Raw genomic sequence first — 22,604 nt, 5'->3', positions numbered from 1 at the left:
CAAGCATCCTACCTAGGAGCAGTAAGATGTCACCCGAAGGAGGCCTGAATGAAGAGTGGTCTTTTGATAGGAAAGAAGGAAAATGTTGAACAACATGTATTGGGCACTTGCTCTCTTATAGGCCAGGAACTCTGCCCAGCCACGTTAACCTATATTTAATTTAGCTTTTGAACTAACTGTGTAAAGAAAGAATTATCTCTCTGGCTCTACAGATGAAGGAATAGAGGCTGAAGGTGACACAGGTCCTGGGGCTGGGATCTGTACCCATGTCTATGGGCTTCAAAGTCCATGGTCTTGTAACTAGGTCAGACTGTCTAAATGATGAGACCCCAGAAAACTCAACCTTTCTGGCTTCAATTTATGAAACAGGTGACTTGTGGCTTTAAGTTATGTGTCTAGGATCCCAAGTAGTGCTCCTGTGAGCACCTTCACCGGGAGTGGTTAAGCCCCACCTGCAGACGAGATTGTATGTCAGAGAGAGCATGTTCTAAGATCTCTTCCAATTCAATTTTCCACAGCAGCACTTTCTCCAGGCAAACATGAGAATCTATTTTTCCCAAATCACAACCCCCAAAGAATGATAAACAATTGGTTGTAAGCAGCTGCAAATGTATTCTCCCAAAAAGGAAATTGATAAAAAAAAAATAAATTGGCTTTGCTGCTGATTTGGCACATTTATTGCCATCCATTATTTCTTCAAGTTTTAAATTTAAAAAAAATCTTTTTTTCTGAGGACTAGACAATTCTTATCAATGAAAGTACAAAACACTTTCATAAACAGAAGGATACTGTGGGGGTTTATAAATTATGAATAGCCAACGTAATGAGTTTTACTGCATCATCTGAAACCTTAAAAAAGAGAGAGAGAAAGAAACAAGGAATTTATTTCCTTGTGATGAATTTCAAGTATTAAGAAAAGTGCTTTGGAGAGCCCTGGGAATTAATTGATGTAGACTTTTTAGTTTGTCCCATTCCTAGGCCATTAATTTCAATTTAGCTTCTGGCAATAATAACCCAGAATCGTTGTATTGTATTCGTATTGACTTTCATGGGGAAAAAAGTTCGCTTGAGTTGTAATGGAAAAATACCCATATCATCACCAATACTATAATGAACAATAAAGAGTCGATAAAAAGATACTGTGTTTTCATAAGCGCATTGAAGCATAAGCCCAGAATTCTGCTTAGGTTGCATCATTTGGAAATACTTTTATCTATAAAATCAACTCATAATTGAGTAATAAAGATAATATTAGTAGAGATGCTTTGAAATGACAATGGAATTTCTTCTAAGGCTAAGGAGTTTCTGAGCCAAGAAATTGAATCTAGAACTGTCTACTTTCCATTGCTTCCATGATCATTCCCATCGTGACTCTTGCTCTATTTTTGAGTTCTTATGTGTTATCCTGCTTCCCACAGGTTGAAGTTTCTAGAGGGCAGTGACTATATTTCTCTAAAATTCATTCCTTATAGAAACTATCACAGTGTGAGCTTGGAAAGTAATGGTTTAGCGCCGGCTTTCATGATGGCAACATAGAGCAGGTGATGGACAGGTCTTTGGTCTCCTGTTGTTAATAAAAATACTGAGACAGGAGGGAAGTTACTAGGTTGAATCAATGATAGAAAAAAGACCGCAGTTAAGCAACATGCCCTGATTTCATCCTCCAGTCCAGAAGTTGATACTAAAACGTTTTGCTCATGTTTTTACCTTTGGCAAAGTGATTGTCTAGACAGGAAGCCTGCATCTGGGGAAATGGGAGTGGTATTTATCTGCAGCCTGTTTATGAATAAATGTCATCCATTTTAAGGATGTCTTTTTTTCTTGGGATATGTGTTTTTGAATTAAATTGTTATTTGATTCTTATAATGCTGAAGACATTGTCATGAAACGTAAGGGGGCTTTTTAGCATATGCTAAAGAATCGTATCTCCTGAGATTAGTGTTTGCTCTTGTTGTCGAGAATTTAATATCAGCCTATAGACCACAAATATAAACACCTGGGTATCACTTGGAAAGGACGATGCTTGAGGCCTGGGATAGTTGCTGCTTTCTCTACTCTGCTCCAAGCCTTGCCTTTAGCTTTACAGGCTGATTTCTCATTCAGTATTTTCATGTAGACCCATGTTTGATTTAGAGACAGGAAATCATTGTAGAAGGGAAGAATAGCCCCAGAGAGAAGCCACAGACTCACACTGCTTCAGCTGCAAGTGCTTAAAAAGATAGCTCGGCGGGTCTAGGCTCTGCTCAAGCATGGAAGAGGAAGATCCCTGTACCTGCATTTTGATGGCACATCTTCTAAGGGGAAGTTCACCAGGACTCTCTCATTGTCATTGCAAACTAAACTGGAACCACCTTTTATGTTTTTTTTTTCCATCTAAGTTTGGAGTCCTACTTTCACCTTTGTCAGAGAAGTGGGGTGTGGGTTACCTTCTCTGTTTACCACTTCCTCCCCTGCAGGCTCTAGAAACACGGATATCTGTATGCACCCTTAGCCTTTCTTGGGTAGATCCCAAGTGCTGTGAGCCTCCTTCCTTGTGCTCCCCAGCTGGGCTTCAGAGTTCCAGTCTGCACGTTAGCCCTATGTGATTCCACAGATGCTGAGTGTGCAAAGCTTGGCAGTGAATAGCGGTGGCGTTTCTCCTGGGAGGTCCCCCACTTATTGCTGGTAGGTCGTGTTTACTGAGTGGATTATTGACTTCTGACTAGATTCATCCATCCATGCAAGACCATGTGTTAGGAGGCTGCTGGGGTTATAGATTGTGACTGGTTTATATATAGAAATAGAAGCTGTGACCTTCATCATCTCCACCCGCAATCTCATGAACTCTAATGGTCCTGTCAGGGCAGTGGATTCATGCCAAAGCACCTGTGACTGACCCTCAAGCCAAAGAGCAAGCAGCAGTCACAACCATCTACCAGAGCTTGCATAGATAAAACCTGAGCAGTCCTTAAGATTCCTTGGTTTTCCCCCAAGATGTTGGGAGTTGCAGTGTCTGATCTCCTCTCTATGAGAGGTTATCATGGTAGATTCAAGAAAGAGTAAAATGTTATTTTTTTTCTTACCTTAGTAACTTAATGATTACATGCAATAAATTTTAAAACTCCAGAATCAAATGAGCCTGTCCTGTAGGGCCCCCAAACTTGTGATGTCCCATTGGAACTCATCATTTCTTGTGTCCCCCTAGGCTTCACACACACCTAGCACAGATACACTACCAGCTCCATTCCACTTCTGCTTGTATCTAATGTGGTCACCAGCCACTGCCAGGTCCAGTCTCAAGAAGACACTTTTCCTTTTCCTTTGTCCATACTGTTCTACTGACTTGGATATCTTTTTCTTTGTTTTTTTAGAGTTGGGGGAAGGGTAGAAGGAGTCTCTCTCTCTCTCTCTCTCTCTCTCTCTCTCTCTCTCTAGTGGGCAGCAAAGCAAAGTTTATTGAGTGATAATACTAAGCTCCTGAAGAGGGAGAAGACCTGAGAAGGTTGCCATGGAGAGAGAGGGAATCTTAAGCAGGCTCCATTCCCAATGAGGAGCCTGGGGGCTTGATGCGGGGATGCAGGTCTCCATCTCAGGACCCTGAGATCATCATGACCCTGAGATCATGACCTGAGCTGAAATCAAGAGTTGGATACTTAATTGACTGAGCCACTGAGGTGCCATGCCACCACCTGGATACTTTTCTTACCTCCTCCAAGACTCAACTCAAATTACACCACTTTTGTCAAATCCACCTAACCAGTCTTTAGCCTCCTCCTTCCCCATGATGACCTGCCCTCTCCTCCAGATCCTTAAAGGTTTTGAATGGACTTCTCTTATAGCACTTAGCACATTGCTTTATATTTGCTTATAAGTATCTCTCTGTGGAGTTTGCAAACTTCTCATAGGAAAGTTGTTTGTCATTCATTTGTTTTATAGTCCCAGGACCTAACACCAAGATTTTATTTTCAAAATAATATTTTAAGTATTAATTGAATTAATGGCTAAAAACATGGACATTTATATAGTCAGTAATAAACAATGTAATAGGATGCCACCTTGGCTCTGTTATCATTATGTTGTATAAGAAAGACTTGCGCTAAGTTAAACCAGAGACAGAGGATGAGTGTCTCAAATCAGAGCCCTACGTACATGACTATTATGAAGTCATAAACAAAAATGCTTCAATTTAGATCATTATAAAAAAGGATTATTAGTTTTTTTTTTTTTTTAGATTGACTCAACAGAGAAAATCGCAAGGGTACAGATGAATCTGGCTGTGCCAAAATTAAATTATTTCCAGTATGGCTTTCAAGAAGACATCTCAAAGTGTCAAGAAAAGTGGGACCTTTTCATGGTCAAAAACAACAAACATGGTCAAAAAGAATCTCAACAGAACCTTAAATATGCAGCTGTTCTTTGTAAAGTCCAGAATAGAAGGTTCAAATTGGTAGATTTTCATCATCCACGATATAGGTGAATGGGATTCATTTTGAAAGATTCTTCATTCTTACTGCATTTTACCCATCTAGAGGCTATCTATGTGAGTAGTGACCTTGAAAAGAGGCAGGCTCCAAGATTATGGGACTTTTGCCCATAATTCTTGGCAGCCTTAGAAGTTGCTTAGTAGAAGGTACAGTGATTTTCCCATGATTCATAGCTAAAGACAGCTGGCAATGTAAAGTGTTGCCAAAATTGATGATTTGATGCCTTTTTGGTAACAAGAAAGCAACGTGGTCAACTCCTTCCCTGTTTGGGACTCTGATTGGCCTGAGCAAGGTTAGTCAGAGGGGACAGTTTGTATTCATTGAGCATACCTGCCTTTTGGGTGGCCCTTTGGGTGAGCTTACAGATTGGGGTTTTTCAATAACAGATCTTCCAAATTGTATAAATCAGTGGCTTTCAAACTTTAGATCTGCATTAAGAAACACTTTCTACCATAATCTAGTAGAAAGACACACACACACACTCACTCTAAATGTTTCATGAGATAATTCTTATATATGTGCTGTGCAGGCTGATTTACTAGCTATGAAAATGTGGGCAGGTTACCTAACTGCTTTTAAACTTTATTTTCTCATGGAAATTAGGGTAGGGGACATTAATACCTCAATTTGCTAGGCTGAAATATTAGTATAAAGTGCTCACTCCTGTGCCTGGCACAATGAATATATTTTTCTCCTGTCTCTATAAATAGTATTTGAATAATCTGTATTCTAAGAGTTATTTTAGGTTTGCCTTAAATCATGATTATTGTTTTTATTTTAAAACTTTTTTTGTAAGGTATTTTTATGAGGCAATAACTTGAATCCTCAAAAAGTGAAAGTCAGTGAAGGGCTTTAAATTTTGGAATCATTGAAAACTTTCTAATTTTAGCTGTCTAAGTGTACTTTTCCTGAATGTAGGAGCTGTCCTTTAAGCCACTTATTGAAGAAACTAATATTATTTATTACCAAATATTGAATTCATATTAAGTGCCTCAGAGCAAAGGGACCAAAAAAGAACGCACTTAATTTAATTGTTTAAAATAAGAAATTGAAATACTCCATAAAACAAGAAATCTAGCTTTTTAAAATCGTGTCATTCAGATGCAGTTCTACGGTGAATGGAGATTTAGAAGGGTAGGTGCATTACCTGAAATATAACTATAATTCAGTTCAATATTCGGAAGTACACATAACAAGCAAGCAGTACATGTACATACGGGTTCTTTTGCGAGAATCCAATCTGGTACAAGTTGCAATCAGAGATTTAGAGACACCTACACCCTGGCCCCTCCCCCCACCCTTTAGAGCAGGAATAATTTGACCTGTGCTAAAAAGGTAACCATGTCTTTAATTTTCATGTGCTACGTTAGAATTAAGTAAGCATCAAAAATCAAATTTGAAAATTATAATAAAATGTCAAGTATAGCTGCCTCATCTAAGCACGAGTTTTTCACGGGGCTCATTATGATCTCTGAACTAATAAAGAGTTGGATAGCACTTTGCCATCTTCAGAGTGCTCTCATGTTTTGGAATTTGATCCCTTTAAAAATCCGGGGAGCTTGGTAGTTGAACATTGCTAATCATCTTCATTTCAAGATGCAGAAATTGAGTTTTCAGAGCACTTAAATTATCTGGCTAAGGCTTATAGAGCAAGGCAGTTTTTAAAATCCAAAACTCTGCTCTGCCCCTGGTTTACACTTATTTAAAAGACAGAGCCTGATAAGCTTGTCACATTTTGCCATAACATGGACCCCACAGAGACCCATACCCATTAGAAATTGAACAAGAGATTAAATAAAGGGGTAACATCCCCCCATGTGTGATCATGGTACAGCTTGGAAAGTAATAACATATTTACCTGGGTTGTCTTCTGTAGTAGGCCCTCCGCGAATGCAGTCAACTGATAAATTTGGTAAAGTCAAGTCAACTGAGTATCATAAAAAATTAGCTCTAAATCCTTACCTTGTAAGGGGAACCAAGCCAGCAAGCTGCAAAGTCTCCACCACATACTGTGCCGTGCTGTTGTCACACTTTGTCAACTTCCTCTAGATTCTGAAATAAAGGGAGCAGAGTGGTTTCTTTTGAAGGGGGAGAGGCAGTAGCTCTGTGACCTCATGTGTCTCAACTCCTCCATTGGTTCTGGAAGCCCCCTCTTAGCTGCCCCCAAAATACCTCCAGGTGGAACATTTAGGGAACCGCATGTGTCATCTCGATTGTGGAGAGGTGTGAGTGATGTGTTGGTGGCACAAATCATTCTGCCACATGTGGGTAGTACTGATAAATCAACTAGTAGCAAGGTTTTTGGGGGGGAGGATGGGTGGGGGAGAGATTAAAATTTCCCTGTGCAGTGGTAACCCTGTTTTTACTTTTCTAGTATATTAGACAATGATAACAAGACAATTTTTGCTAAAGCTTTGTGAATATGTTTTGTTTCTACAACAACGTATTATGGTATTTAGGGCCAGAACTCATTCATTCACGTTATTTGATCATTTAAAAAATCGGTATCAATTTTCCCTACTCATCCATTCATCCATCCATCTACATCTATCCAGACATCTAGTATGTATTGTTCTAAGATGTCATATATGTAAAAGATCAATTCCTTGTTTTTGAGGAGAATATGATCTACTGGGGGACTACTCCAGTCCATAATAGGCAAATGAACCATTTTAGGATTTAATTGTCATTAATTGGGGCAAATTGAGATATACTACTTCATTTTTTCCAGGCCACACAGAAAATACTAATAAGCTTATTTAAAAGATAGAGTCTAGACTGCAGTATTTGGAAAGTCATAAAGGAAATAATATTTACTGTTTCTAATTAAAATGATGGAGCACCTGCCTGGCTTAGTTGGCAGAACACGTGACTCTTGATCTTGGAATTGTGGGTTTAAGCCCCACTTGGGTGTACAGATTACTTTAAAAATAATAAAATTTAAAAACAAAAAAGAGGGGGGTGCCTGGGTAGCTTAATCAGTTAAGTGGCTTCCTTCAGTTCGGCTCATGATCTCAGGGTCCTGGGATGGAGACGCATCAGGCTCCCTGCTCAGTGGGGAATCTGCTTCTCCCTCTCCCTCTGCTCCTCCCCTTCCCCCTGCTTGAGCACACTTGCACACACACACACTCTCTCTCAAATAAATAAAATCTTAAAAAAAATAATAAGTGTTGCTTATTCTGTAAATGTGTTGATATCTTGAGTAGAGAATTTTATTCATCAAAAATGTCTTTCAAATGTTTTACCTATTATTTTTTAAAAGATTTTATTTGAGAGAGAGTGAGAGTGTGTGCAAATGGAAGGAGGGGCAGAGGGAGAGGGAGACGGAATCTCAAGCAGACTCTGTGCTGAGCTTGGAGCCCAGTGTGGGGCTCAATCCCAGGAGCCTGAGATCACAACCTGAGCTGAAGTCAAAAGTTGGACACTTAACTGAACAAATCACCCAGGCACCCTTCAAATATTTTACCCATTTTAACATATAGGATGAAAAGAGGAGAGAAAATAGTATTTTCTTGTAGGGCATAGCATGATAGAAGGTAATGTTTCCCAAACTGTATGATCATATAAATGCTTTGGGCCTCCAGCCAAAAAATGCAGTTTGCTAGGGTCAGCCCCAGAGTGATTTAATCAGAATCTCACTTGAGTAAGGAACCACCTGTGTGTTTAACAAGCTCTCCGGGTATCATAAGTCAAGTTGGAGCCACAGTGACAGTATTGTGGAACAGAAATCAAGACATAAAGGAGCTAGCTCTCATTCTGCTACCAGCTGGTGTGCCAGGGTCAGAGGAGACTCCATAAATTGCTTGTTGACTATATTAACATATATTGACTTGCTTATGGAAGCAGGGAATGGATAGGCCGCATCCTACCATTTTTAAAAATAGGGAATTAGGGACACCTGGGTAACTCAGTGGTTGAGCGTTGCCTTTGGCCCAGGGCACAATCCCAAGGTCCTGGGATCAAGTCCGACATCGGGCTCCCTGCAAGGAACCTGCTTCTCCCTCTGCCTATGTCTCTGACTCTCTCTGTTTGTCTCTCATGAATAAATAAATAAAATCTTTAAAAAATAAAAGTAGGGAATTAAGGAATTAGCTTGAAGTAATATAGTCAGTGGTAGAGCTGAGAAGACAAGCCAAGACTTCAGTGTTTGGTCTGATTTTTTTTTTTTTTTTTGCATTTGCAAATTCCTTCCAGATACTTCCAGTTTTTATATTTAAGGGTTTGTCGTGTCTAAGCATTTAATTTTCCTGTTACTGCCATGTCCTTGCTGTAGGGTGATCCCTCATTTTTGTACCCTGTCTCCAATCTCCTTAAGAAAGCCCAAAGAATGGGGCATAAGGTGTCTCTTTGGGCCTCCCATAGGAGATATGCATTGCCTGTGGTTAGTTGATAATTTCTCACATTTTCACCTGGAAGAGTGCTATTCCCTGTAGGGTTTTGTGACACTCCTGTCAAAGCACAGAGGAAAAGGAATTTACTACTGGCGGTCACATGGGCCATCACGGAGCTAGCATCCATGTCTGGACCTAGATGCTTATTTTCCAGATCGTGAGCATATTCTGTGACTTGAATGTATGAGGGGGTCAAAAACCACTTTTATAGGAAACAGAAGTAAAAATGTCATCATGGGACTTTTCATTTTAAGCTGGTGGAAAAAATATCTTGGTCCAGCTCTGAACTAAATTCAGTAGAGGCTTGGAGAAGGATCACTTTGCTTTTTCTCTCTTTTTTAAAGATTTATTTATTTATTTGAGAGAGACAGACAGACAGACAGAGTATATATACATGTGCCGGGGAAGAGGGAGAGAGCAAATTCTCAAGCAGACTTCCCACTGAGTGTGGAGCCTGACAAGGAACTCAGTGAGGACTCCGAGATCACAACTTGAGCTGAAATCAAGAGTTGGACGCCTAACCACCTGAGCCACCCAGGTACCCTCCCTTGCTTCTCTCTTTTCCAACGGTGATCTTCTGTGATTTTCTCTGTTGGGTAAAAATGTATGGAAACTTAGGTGAAAACAAAATGAATATAGGACTCATGTGACCACAGAATAAAATATTCTGAGATCATAATTAAAATTACAGTGTAGTCCAGCCCCAATCTATTGATTTAATGTGATTTTAGTGCAATACCTGTGAATGGGTTTCCATGAAATGCTCCAGGTGTTCATTTAACTGCAGACAGGTAGCTTTTCTGTTTTCTAAAACCCAAATATTATTCCACTCAAAAACTTTCAGTTTTTTCTTTTTGCCTGAAGATTGTAGTCCAGACTCTTTAGCAAATCATCAAAGACCATTCACACCCTGGCCCTAATCTACTTTTCAGCCCCTCCTTTTAATCCTGACCCAAAATATGCTCATAGAAGATTCTTGCCACATTTCAAGTATAGAGTACATTTGGTAATTGTGGTCCTACTGGGTCATAGTTCATACTGCCCTCTCTGCCAAAAATGGCTTTTTCTCTCTGGGGAGATTCCAGTCCTCTTCTATGACCCAGATCAAATGTGGCACTTCTCAGAGAGGACTAGGGGCTAGTGACTAAGAATATGGATTCTGGAGACAGAGCCTATTTCCTTACCTGTGAAATGGGTACAATGACAGCACTCAGATGGTTTCTGTAGGAATGAAAGAGGTTAAGGGGCACCTGGTTAAGTCAGTTAAGCATCTGGCTTCAGCTCAGGTCATGATCTGAGGGTCCTGGGATGGAGCCCTGTGTTGGGCTCCCTGCTCAGTGGGGAGCCTGCTTCTCCCTCTGCCTCTGCTCCTCCACCTGATTGTTCTCTCTCTTTCTCTGTCAAATAAATAAATAAAATCTTAAAAAAGTTAATACACATAGTGCCTGGTACATAGTTAGCCATGACTGTCCTCTGTACTCCTAGAAAAAAAATCACCTCTCCACTTTTCTTTGCCCCATAATTAGTTTTTCTTTTTCTTTTTATCATACCAGTTTTTATTCCGATTTGCATTCTACTCCATTCAGTATGCATCTGTCTCCCTTGCTAGATTCCCAGCTTCCTGAATGCAGAGTTTGTTTCGTTTACCTTGGTGTTCCTGAGGGCTGGCATGGAGCCTTCCATGGTACAGTTGTTTTTCAGATAGCTTTACTGAGGTATAACTGACATAATGAACTGTGCCTATTCGAAGTGTACCATCTGACACATTTTGGCATATGCATCCACCCGTGAAAGTGTCATCAGAGTCAAGATCGTGAACATCCCAGTCCCATCGCCCCTACAAGTTTCCTCCTGTTCCTCCCTAGTTCCCCTCTCGAAGCCACTGCTGATCCGCTTCCTGTCTCTACTGATTAGGTTTTCGTTTCCCAGAAGTTTACATAAATGGAATCATACAGTGTGCACTTTCCTTTGTCTGGCTCCTTTCACTTGGATAATTATTTGGAGGTTCATCCGTGCGGTAGCGTGTGTTCTGGGTTCATTCATTTCTAGCCGTGAGTAGTGGCTCATTATGTAAACACACCCCAGTTTGTTGACCTGTTCACCTGTAGCTTGATTTCCGGGTTGTTTACAGTAGGAGAGTTTTTAATGATTGTGTCTTATGTTGAATCAGTTGTAGGGTCACTTTAAGGAGAACCTGATATGTCCCCACATTTCATGATCATCTAATTCAGAGAAAAAAGTTCAGGTTAGTTCAATTAAGTGCTGGTCTTTAGTTGGCACTTAGAGTGCACCCCCTGACTCTCCCTTGATCTCCCTCCCCTGCAGGGGCTGGAAGGGTGGGACATGCCACTTGGGTCCCTCTCTGGGTATTGCTGTCCCTGGAAGAGACCCATCTCACCCAACATCCTCCCTCCTCCGTGGGGCACCCAGCAGGGGGCTAAGTGGTTGTGTCCTCTTTGTCTCAAGGTGGAACAACTCTGAAGGGAAACATTCTAGCTCCAGAGCCCTCTGGGGGATCGGGCTCAGGGGAGGCCTCTGTGGCCACCGTGTCTCGCTGCTTTCACAGGTTTTGTCCTTAAACGTGTGCACATAAATCTCCATCTGAACATCAGACCTGGGGCACCGGCCCCTCAACAGCAGGTGAAAAAAATTCTCAAGTGAGCGAGTGAATGGAAGAATGGACTCTCCATTTAAGATGCTCTTTTTTACTCTGAAGCCTAAAAGGATGTGTGATTTCTAATTCTTTCAGAGCATTAAAGAAGACCCTACCTATTTTAGATTGCACTGTGGGCAATGATGAGTGTATCTTTTTCACCCACGGCTGTGACATCGAACTGGTCACAGACCATGACAGACGTCACGATAGTCCACTGGACTGAGGTTTAAAATGGTCTGTGGGGGCAGAGCCACAAGGAGGCTTAGGACTGTGAATGACAAGTAGTTGTGGTTTGCACGGTTCTTCCTACCCCCTCCCCGCCCCCACTTCAGCCTGTGGCCCCCCGGGGGTTCAGCAGAGGAAGATGCTCTTGTGGCTGCTTAGCCCAGCGGAAGGAAAAGATGAGGTTGGAGTGCGGTGGTCAGGGAGTGACCTCCTACCTGTTTTCAAATGGAAGGTGTCTGCTGACCACCTGGTAGGTGAAGCCTTGCCACTGACAGCCGGTTGTCATTTTGATCTTCACTTAATGAATCCTCCTACTGTGTGTTCCAGTACCAATAGGAAGTCACATTTGGTGGGGGTGGGGGTGGCGTGGGGACAGATTTTAGAGAAATAAAACATCCTCTCTCTCCCACCATCACCGTTGGTCAACCTTGGTTGTCAGAGGGGGAATAAAAATCTGAAAAAGGAGACATTTATTAAATACATGAAAGATGGACTGTTTTAAGGGTCAGAAAGGATAGGGGATTTCCCCATGCGTAGATGCCACTGGGGTTTTTGTTGTAATTACGAGAGGGGCCTAAACTTTCTTCTTGACATTTCTTGGCTGAAGTGAAGAACCTGTGGCCTTTCCCAAGGCCAGGGCAAGAAGTGGCCTTGCCTGCATTTCCCAGCAGATGCCTCAGGTGGCTAGTTCGTAGCTGGTGGAGGGAGGCTTCGAGCTTGCAGTAGGCACAGAGTGGCTGCGGAGTTTCTAAACTAGAGCAGCAGCCACTGTAGTTAGTTATTGAGAAAAGGCTTTTTGGCAGCAGTGAAGGCTAGTGGGATGAGTATGAGGTGGAGAGTAGGAGGCAGACAGACCGGACTTGTCACCTGGGCCCGGTCACTAGTGGCCTTGTAGCCCTTGACGTATTTGCCTCTTGGTGTCAGTTTCCTCATCTGTAAAATGGGGAGAATAATTACAGCATAAGGTGACTGGGAGGCATGAATGAAACATAGCATCCCAAGTGCCCAGCGCAGTGGCACATAAAAGATCCTCCATTAATCTGAAGACCGCAGGTGGCTGGGGCTCCATCTCAGGCCCACAGAAACCATGGTAGGTTACACGTGCCTGCAAAAGGAGAGTCTGCTAAGCTTTTGTTCTAAAGACTCCTGCCTAGAATTAAATCAACTGGAGCATGCCGAAGAGACAACCCAAGAAGAGATGATGATTGTGGTTTGGGGGAATGTACCACAGGCCGGCAAGTGGCAGCTTCACGTCTCAGCTGACACATCTTTCCCAGGACAAATGACTTCCCAGGGGGTGGTCTTCTGCAAACGAGGGGATTAAATGAGACCAGAGGTTTCCAACTGCATTCTGAAGCAACCAAGTATCCCCCAGGTGCCTCAGGGTTGGGCAATATTTTCCTTAAAATTTCTTTGCAAAAATATCGTAAGCGATTAGTCTAGGCTTTGGAACCAGACTGACGGCTCGAATCTCTGCGCTAACACGAACCAGCCATGTGACTTTGGGTGAGTTACTGAATCTTTGTAAGATTATTTCCTCTTCTGTAAGCTTGGAATAATAATTGTATCTACTGAATAGGGTTGTCAAGAAGATTGAAAAGGTTTACACCCATTACGTACTTAGAAAAGTGTCTGATCCACATCGGCACTCAACAAATGCTGGCTATCACTTTGCCAGTCTCTAAACATGACCAATCTGTTGATTTGTTATGCCAGGGAAACTAGTTTCTGTGCTGGATTCTTTGGGCTTAGAATAAAATCCAAATGGCTCACCATAGTTTACAACAGAAGTTGGTGAACTTTTTGTGTAAAACACCAAGTAGTAAATATTTTAGGCTTTGTGGGCTATGGGCCCTCCACTACTAACCTCTGCCCTTGTGTGCTGGAAACAGCCTTGGGTAACATGTAAATGAATGAGCATGGCTCTATGCCAATAAAACTTTATTGATAGGCTGTGGAATTTATATTTTACATAATTAGCATGTGTCAAGGACTAGCATTCCTCTTTTGGTGTTCTTTAACCATTTAAAATTGTAAAAACAAAAAAAAATAAAATTGTAAAAACATTCTTAGCTTATGGGCCATTTAAACACAGGCTGTGGGCCAGTAGATTGCCAACCCCTGGTATACAGGATCCTATGTCTGGGTCCACCCACCTCTCCAGTCTTGTTTCTCTTCACTTTCTGCTGCACTTACTAAGCTTTAGCTCCCTGACCCCTTGTGTTCTAACCCAACAATCTCCTTTTCATGTGGGGGCATCTGCATTCCTGTTGTCTTTTTTTTTTTTTTTTTTTTAAGATTTTATTTAGACATGAGAGACACAGAGAGGTAGAGACACAGGCAAAGGGAGAAGCAAGCTCCCTGCGGGGAGCTCGGTGTGGGACTCGATCCCAGGACCCTGGGATCATGACCTGAGGCTGAAGGCAGACGCTCAACCACTGCGCCACCCGGGTGCCCCACCTGTTGTCTTTATGAAACGTCATTTAGCTCTTCACCATGACCAGCTTCTACTCAACCTTAGCTGGCAGCTTCCTTGCCAGATGCTTGGGGACACCACACCTGACCTTATGTAAAGTACACCCTGCCCCACATCCCTCCCAGAGTTACTATCGGGTAACCCAGTTTTCTTCCTAGACAACATTGATCAACCTCTGTAATTATCTTGTTTATGTATTCAGTGTCTCTCTCTTTCTACTCCATGAGAACAAGGACCTTGCTTTATTTGCTCCTGGAGCACCAGCCTGCCACCCTGCCAAGAACATCATGTTCAATCAATATTGTAGAATGATAAATGAGTCCACGCCCTCAGTCTTTTTTTTTTCTTTTGTATATTGAGTTTATAATACCTGCCCTCCTTACCTCGTAGAATGAGGATCAAAGAAAAATGTGTTTTTAAAAGGAAGGTAGTAAATCATTAAGGCAGCCTCTTAGGTAAACCCCAGAATTGGACCAACACGTTCTCTTACTGCGGACGCTAACCTAGGGAGATAATAGTAAAGTAATGCCAGTATGAATGAGGCTACTTTCATTCCTTGTCCCTGATATTTTCCACAGATAAGAAAATGGCTACATGTGTGATATTTTTACTTTGGCCTTAGCAAAAGCAATTCTTTATTTATTAGCAGGTAGTATCTTATTAGCATGTTCTATTAGGCATTTTATTTTTTTGTTTTTAAGAGAAGGAGCAAGAGAGGGTGGGGGGGCAGAGCAGAGAAAATCATTTTTTTTAAAGATTTTATTTTTTCATTCACTTTAGAGATAGAACGTGCATGAACAGGGTGGGGAGCAGACAGAAAGGGAGAGAGAGAGAATCCCAAGCAGATTCCCATGCTGAGCACAGAGTCCAACACTGGGCTTGATCCCAGGACCCTGAGATCATGACCTGAGTGGAAACCAAGAGTGGGACGCTTCACTGGCTGAGCCACCCAGACGTCCCAGTTAGGCATCTTATAGTCGTTACCCCGTATCATACAACCATGCTATTAAGACCCATGTACCCATTTTATGGGTGAAAACAGTTTAAGGCATCTACTAAGCAACTGAGCCGGGATAATAACCCAGCTCTGTCTGATGCCAGAAGTAGGGCTGCCTCTCTGGTACAGCATGAAGTTCTTCTCGAGTGACACACAGATCTTCTGGACTGCCCCATCAACGCAGTGGTACCCAGTAGCTATCTACACCTGCAGCTTCTCATGGCCAGAAGCAAGCCATCTGGGTTTATTTCTGGCAAAATGAAGTATTCCGTTTCTTCAGAAGGAAGACTGTGGTTTTTTTTTTTTTTTTTTTTGGTTCTCAACTTATTTAAAAAAAAAAAAAAAAAGACATTTTGCTGATTTCAGCTTAAACAAATCCAAAGCACATGAGTTCATTTTCTCTGGATGTGCAGGCCGACTTTACATACAGCACAAGAGGGCAAAAGGAGTTTGGGAATCTGTCAAGCAGAGAACTGAGTTATTCAGAATAACCGAGAACCAGCCACAAGGCTAAACGTAGCTTGGTCTTTTGTCAGATATGAGCATTAGCTGCTGTTTCCACAGGAAGTAAACTGTGCCCAGAGCTGGCTCTGTCCATGGAAACCTGTATTCGTTGGGACACGTGGGTTGCTCAGTGATGGAGCACCTGCCTTCGGCCTAGGTTGTGATCCTGGAGACCCGGGATCGGGTCCCACATCGGGCTCCCTGCATGGAGCCTGCTTCTCCCTCTGCCTGTGTCTCTGCCTCTCTCTGTGTCTCTCATGAGTAAGCAAGTAAAATCTTTTTAAAAAAAAAGCCCAAAACCTGCATTCGTGTCCTGAGTATAAATTTGCATACATGGCTTATTCTAACTTCTATTAGCCTCACATACCTTACTTCAAAAATGGGATCGGGGGCACCTGGGTGCCTCAGTTGAATGTCCAACTCTTTTTTTTTTTTTACATTAAAGGTATACCTTATTAAATGTTACATGAATAGATTTATAGAGCAACTGTGTATTCAATTTCATATACAACTTTTATATAGTGTGACATTTTCCTCAGGAATGGAAATTGATCTGTAAGTAATTTGTATTAAAAATGTAATTATTTACCACAGATATAGAACAGTGACTTAAATTTGTTTGAAGATTATTGTGAGGTCATTCAAAATTCAAGGGTCCACTTGCCAGTCAGCTAACCCAGAGAATTGTAGACAGTTTTTAAGGCAGTTTGAGAAGTGAGAATCTTCAGTAGTGGTTTTGAGGTGTGGAATGTTTTATTGTAATATACCAGTTGTACAACAGCGTGCAGTGTTGCTCATAGTTGAAGAAAAAATTTCCCCTTGACATCATCTATTCCTTTGAGTATAGTTTGTCTATTGATGTGTGGCTTTTCAGCTTAGGTCACGATCTCAGGGTTGTGGGATTGAGCCCTGCATCAGGCTCTGCACTCAGCAGGGAATCTGCTTGAGATGCTCTCTGCCCCTCCCCCTGCTCACACACTCTCTCTTAAAAAGAAAAAAAAAAAGAGGAGGTCTATTATGGCTTTTTGGTAATGTAGAACGTAGGTTGAGCTGGATTTCCCTTCTTACCCAAATTCTTTTTTTTTTTTTAAGATTTTTGTTTATTCATGAGAGACACAGAGAGAGAGAGGCAGAGATACAGAGGGAGAAGCAGGCTCCCTGCAGGGACCCTGATGCAGGATTCGATCCCAGGACCCCAGGATCATAGCCTAAGCCGAAGGCAGATGCTCAACCACTGAGCCACCCAGGGATCCTCCCCAAATTCTTAATCTATGAATTGTTCTTGGTACGCCTACCTCCTCCAGGTGAGCAGTGGTGAGGGATGAAGGCTCGCACATGGGCAGTGGGAGCATTTTGGAGCTTGTTTTCTCACTCCTGGGTGAGTGTCTCCTCTCCAGCCTGGGTGACTGAGAGAGAGATGCCTCATCAGAGGGGACCAGAGACCCACAGTGCTGCAGGACCATCCTTCCATTTCCATCAGCAACAAATGCCCCTCTGGCCCTCTGAGAGAGGAATCGCACTCTTAATGGACATTTATGAAATAATAATGACCACAGTAACATCTAAAAACATGATAGGAATAGAGACCACTCAGAAGTTAAGAGGAGATTGCTCTGGATTGACTGAGGACACAGTTCCTCTTTATTAAATCATCTGTGAACCACTTAAACGGAGATGCTCATGGAATGGAATGATCTAATTACAATGGTGCTAGAGCTGTATCCAGAGGAAGAGCACACAGCCAGGAAAGCGCAAATGCCACAGGTAGTTTACAAGGAATTTGGCAATACAATTCGGTGTGGTTTTCCTTTTTTATAATTACAGACCTTTTTCTTCAAATAAATACAGCTGAATCACATAGAATAAACAAAAAAGATACAATAACCTTATAAATGAGAAAGAAACCAATAATACCTCTCAAAACAGCAGGTTGAGAATGGTCTATGCATAACCAAAATGCTTTGGGATGGTGTTCCCATCTTGAGTGGCAATCAGAGAAAGAACCAGCACACATTTCCTGTTATACATATGTATCCTGTACAGAGTCCAAGAATAGTTAAACATCTGCAAAATCCTGATTTTTGTGTGGGTAATGGCAGCTAAGTGGTACTGTGTAAAACACTCCTAAGAGCTGATTGTATATTAAGTTTGACTACTCCTCACTATAATTTTAAACTTACATACACTGAACATAATATTATACGTATTTAAAGATCAAGTTATTTCCTCTGTCTTTAGCGGCATTTTCCCCCTTCCCTTGAATTTTCATTAGAGCTGGTTACTTTCCTAGGAAAATTCATTACACTGAAGTGTTAAAGAGAAGCAAATCCAATTTGAATCCTATGTTTAAACATGAAAAGCATCTGCCGTCACTGAACAAAATATCCCCCCCCACCACCACCATTACCTTTGTAAAGTGAATATTAACCTAAGTAGATGTTAAAATGCTCTTTTCTCTGCACTCCAAGGCCAGTGTCATCCCTCCTGGCAAGGCACCCCAACCTGACTAGCGCCTCTCAGTTCTCAAATGTGCTGGGACTACAATTTAAATGCAAATGACCCCGAGCCTCATTATCTGAGGAGTTCGTACAGACACAGTAGAGTTGTGACTCTGCCTGTGAAAATTAAGGGGAGGTTCATCTGTATTCGAACACACGCATTACTCAGTGTCGATTCAAGAGAGCAATTCATCACTGCTTTCAAATTTAAACACTGGAGTTGCAGAGTGCCTAGGTTACGGAGGAATGCCTCCCTTTTTGTTACTAGGGCTGCTTTTCTAGCAAGACCATGAGATAGGAACTTCTCTTCCTGTAGATCTTCAATTAGTTCCCGATGACACTAGGTAATTCAAATAGAAGACCTCCTTTAACACGAACACAGCTAGTTGAGTGGAAAAGATACATTTATGGTAATGCTAAGCACAGTTGGATGACAGTGTATATGCATCCAAATACCACTGACAGGGAAATGACATCAGCCTAAAATGCAAGAAAATTATCCACAGTGATTTACCAAACTGACATGACTCCAGGAAGTAGTATTTTTTTTTATTTTTTATTTTTTGCAAAATCATCTTTTAAATATAAGGTTATTTTAAAATAATTCTTTGGTTAAAGTATAATTCAAATAAAAAGTAGAAACTCCTTCAAGCCTTTCACTACAGGGTGAAAAATACCCCCCTCTTTCAGCCATCAGATGGCCATTTAATCAGCCATTCAGATTCTGTGAATCTAAATGTAATGGAAAACACTGTATTCTAACTCCACACTGGTGCAAAGCAATGAGCTCCTAGCTACCGATGCAGTGATGGAGAAGAGGGCCTGGGAAAGCGAGACCCCAGCTTGTGCATTAAAATGTGCCAATTATTCTAGTCCACAAGGAATAGATGTGGCATGTTAAAATCACCAAAACCAAAGTCCTACCTATGAATAATACAGGGACATTAATGGATTGATGGGGCACACTTGTACGAGCAGCAAACTGTTTCAGAGTTTCAATCCCAGATTAAGTCCTTTACTTAATTTCATCTCCGTTTCACATAATTTTCTACATTAAAAAAAAAAATCCTCTCTGCAAGAAACATTTGGTTCTTCTTATCTTGATGTCCTTCCTTCCTTCCTTTTCTGTCTTCCCCGCCCCCAACATTTGTTCTTAATAAGCATCAGCCTCAGATCAGAAAGAACCAAGCTGAACTTCAGGTTGTGATATCAACCTAGAATTTTTGGATGAAAATGAAATCATGTAATACACTTGTGCATTCCTTTTACTACACATAGATTCAACATGATTTTCAAAGAACTCAGTTGGAGTCTTAGTTTTTTAAATAGGTATACGTGAAAAGAGAGTTTAATGTGAATTCAGATCATTCAGGCCAATTTGATAAGCAAAAGCAGAGGAATAAACCCTTTAATTCAGGGTTTTCCACCTAAATTATCCAGAAAATGATTTCAGATCTCTGCCTCCTGCTCGCATAGATGACAGCCTAAGGCTCTGACCTATTGTGCTAAGGACATGGGCCGACATCAGGGAAGGAGAGGATAACCTATCCTGAACTTTGTTCTGTTCAGGTAGAGATGCTGCCCAGAACACACTGCTACAGTTTTCAAGGAAATCAGAGGTAAGGCGTTCAAGCATTATTCTGAACATTGAAAGTCCATGAAAACTTGTGGAGAATCTAATAAACATTACAGATCTGATTAAACAGTAGATTCATTTCATTACAGATAAAAGAATGAATAGTAGTGACATTACATCAGCCTTAATGTGATTTTTCTTTTAGAATCTTTTAATGGGAATATTTCCCCCATTTTAAGGTTAAAGCATTTCTATTACTCAATAGTATCAGCACAGAGTATTTTTATACCCAGTAGCTGGATGAACGTTTGTGCAATGCTAGAATAAATCGTGCTGGTGTCTTAAAATCTAAAATTCATGATCTATTTGTCTAACTGGCCTGAAAAACCCCCAACTGTAACCCTCTTGTTAACATACATAACCAGCATCCTTTCACTTCCCCTTCTTTTTAGAGATCCTCAAATTCCAGTTTCAAATAGCATAAATCTCTTTTGATATACCAGGTTTTATATGTTTTTGGGTTTTGAAGCTTAGTCAGTGCTACCACGTATATTGATTTGTTTTACACTGTTTAAGTGTCTGGGATTTTATTTGCACATACATAGTGAACTATACCGCACCAGGCCATTGTCTGCTGCCAACAGTCAGCTAGTCACACAATTAAATACACATTGATAACTGATGTTTTAGTTTGATTGTCATTTATTTTTCTTTTAAATAAACTCCCTCTGAATTTGGGAAGCAGGTGTGCTGAGAAACCACAGGATACGGCTCTCCCACCTTTTCTTAAGTAGCCCTACCTACATATTTTAAGTTATAGAAAAACAAACAAACAAAAACGACAGCACAGACAGCAAACGTGGCTGTCATCCTTTAAATTAGTTCCCTGACTTCTTTATACATCCCTGGTATAACTGATGCATTGGTGGATGTTCTGATTGACAGGTACTCTAAGTGTACAATGACCTGACCCTTGGTATGGTTTGTAAAGATGTCCATATTGCACAGGAATGAGCTTTTTGCTGACTCAAATAATGGAGCGAACGTACATGCTTTCAAATTCCCAACATCCTTAACCAGTTACCACAGGCTAGACTCTAGGGGCAAAGACAAGCAAATCATGGTGATTTGGAAGTGCTGTAAAACACGGATAATTCCAGGTCACTTTATATTTTGCAAGTCCTTTGCTCCTGCAATTGAATACTTCACACATTTATCTTCCTCCTGAGTATCCAAAAGTGCTTCGTCTCCCCGTTTCACAGATAGAAGCAAAGGGGAAGGGTCGTAGCAAAAAGCTGTAGCCAGCTGCTCTAGAGAAAATGTGGCAGTAACGGGGTAGCTGTGGGTCCTCAAGCAGGCATCTTGAGCCAGCAGCACTGGTGTGTGGGTCATATGGAGGGTAGAGTTTGATGTGTAATCTAAGAACAACTCTCGGCAGGGGCATGTTCTCTAATAACCTTAAAAGAATTCCTCAGCTTGGCTTTGCCTAACTGGAACATGGAGATAAAAAGAAAATCCCATCAGCAAACTGGCAGCTCAGTGTCTCTCCAGCTGCATTCTGGACACACTCCCTCCTCTTGCATTCTTCCTTAGAGCAGGCTGTGCTCCCTTTGAGAGCACTCCGACTCCTTAGCCATGCACTGAAGGAAGAATACGTCCTCTGCTGTAGCAGGTGCCTTGATTTATGAAGACAATTCTCGAAAGCCTTGTTAGCTAGGTAAGCATCCAGAGACAATGAATTTTATCCCTGAATCAAGTCCTTGTCTCATTGACACAGTCTCACCATCAGAGCTTTAAAGCACGAAAGGAAATCTGCTAAATTATTCTGAGCTGTCCACTTAGAAGGTGGTGTAGACTTTGCCACGGTTACTAAACACACAGAAACACACTGCTCCCGAAGGCTTTCTAGAGCCTTTTCTTCCCGTTCACTGGTGTGGTTTATTCTTGTAGCAAGGTTTCTCTCCAGTTGAAGCCCCCAGTTGGTCCATGGGTAAGAGGAAGGATAGGTGGGTCTGTCAGCTGCCATATTCCAGTTTCTCCTAGTTCTTCACAGGAACAAAACCCCAAATATGGGATCTGAAGTCAGAGTAGTACAAAAAGGGGAAATAGAAAACAAAAACAAAAACAAAAAAAAACAGGTTTAGTGCTTTCACTTTGACCTACCCACAAAGATCTTCGGGTAGCCCTTGGGAATAAGGAAGAGTCCTAGGAATTGATAGGGGCTTCGTAGATCTGCATCTCTTCCAAAAATCGATAAAGAAAAATGAAATGGATAAAATTGACAAATTAGAGGGAAGCGTATTTATATTGCAAGGGGATTCATCAGAAAGATTCATTAAACAGCACCTCTAGTGTAAATAAGTAATTGTTTATAGCTTGCTTCTTGATAGTGTGGGAAGAGAGAGGACAATCCTATAGAAAGCTAAAATGCTCAGAGTTAATTCCTAATTGCGAATTGAGTTAAAAATGCAGCTCAGACATTTCAGAAATTCTATTTGGACAATGGGAGAGATTATTCTATTTTAAAAAATGTTTCATCCAGTTTCGTCTTTTTTTTCCCCCTTTTTGGCATGGGTCTTGGTAACATTTGATGCTGAAGGTGTGCCCTTTCCTGAGGTCAGTAGCCTTGGCATCTCTAAACATATTTTTGTGCATGGGACTGGAGCTGCAGTTATAGACAAGACAAAAGTCTCTGCCCTCAAGCAGCTTATAGAGTAATGGGTAGGCACAGATGCATAAATAAGCTTTAAAAAACAACGAGAAGAGTATCCTAATCACATTTGAATCAGGTTCTCTGGGGGCAGATACAGGAAGCATG

At 41.4% G+C, this 22,604-nt stretch overlaps 2 protein-coding genes across 5 annotated transcripts in view; both read right to left on the bottom strand.

Moving 5' to 3' along the window:
- CRTAM (cytotoxic and regulatory T cell molecule) overlaps nt 1–10,087 on the bottom strand; it is a 30,747-nt gene extending 20,660 nt beyond the window's left edge. The window contains exons 1-2 of the mRNA XM_072822417.1: nt 10,039–10,087; nt 6,426–6,515 (exon numbers count right to left, since the gene is read on the bottom strand). Of these exons, the coding sequence (XP_072678518.1) occupies nt 6,426–6,471 (46 nt within the window). The 5' untranslated portion in view covers nt 6,472–6,515; nt 10,039–10,087. The remainder of the gene's footprint in view (nt 1–6,425; nt 6,516–10,038) is intronic.
- A 7,243-nt stretch (nt 10,088–17,330) lies between these two features.
- The window catches only part of UBASH3B (ubiquitin associated and SH3 domain containing B), a 139,316-nt gene continuing 134,042 nt past the window's right edge, over nt 17,331–22,604 (bottom strand). For all 4 annotated transcript variants that reach the window (XM_072822413.1, XM_072822414.1, XM_072822416.1 and 1 more), the window contains one exon: nt 17,331–21,862. In XM_072822413.1, coding sequence (XP_072678514.1) covers nt 21,725–21,862 — 138 coding nt within the window. In that variant the 3' untranslated portion in view covers nt 17,331–21,724. The remainder of the gene's footprint in view (nt 21,863–22,604) is intronic.

This window comes from Canis lupus, chromosome 3, assembly GCF_048164855.1.
Source record: "Canis lupus baileyi chromosome 3, mCanLup2.hap1, whole genome shotgun sequence".
NCBI classification, from domain to species: domain Eukaryota; kingdom Metazoa; phylum Chordata; class Mammalia; order Carnivora; family Canidae; genus Canis; species Canis lupus.
This window is presented reverse-complemented; position numbering and strand designations above follow the sequence as displayed.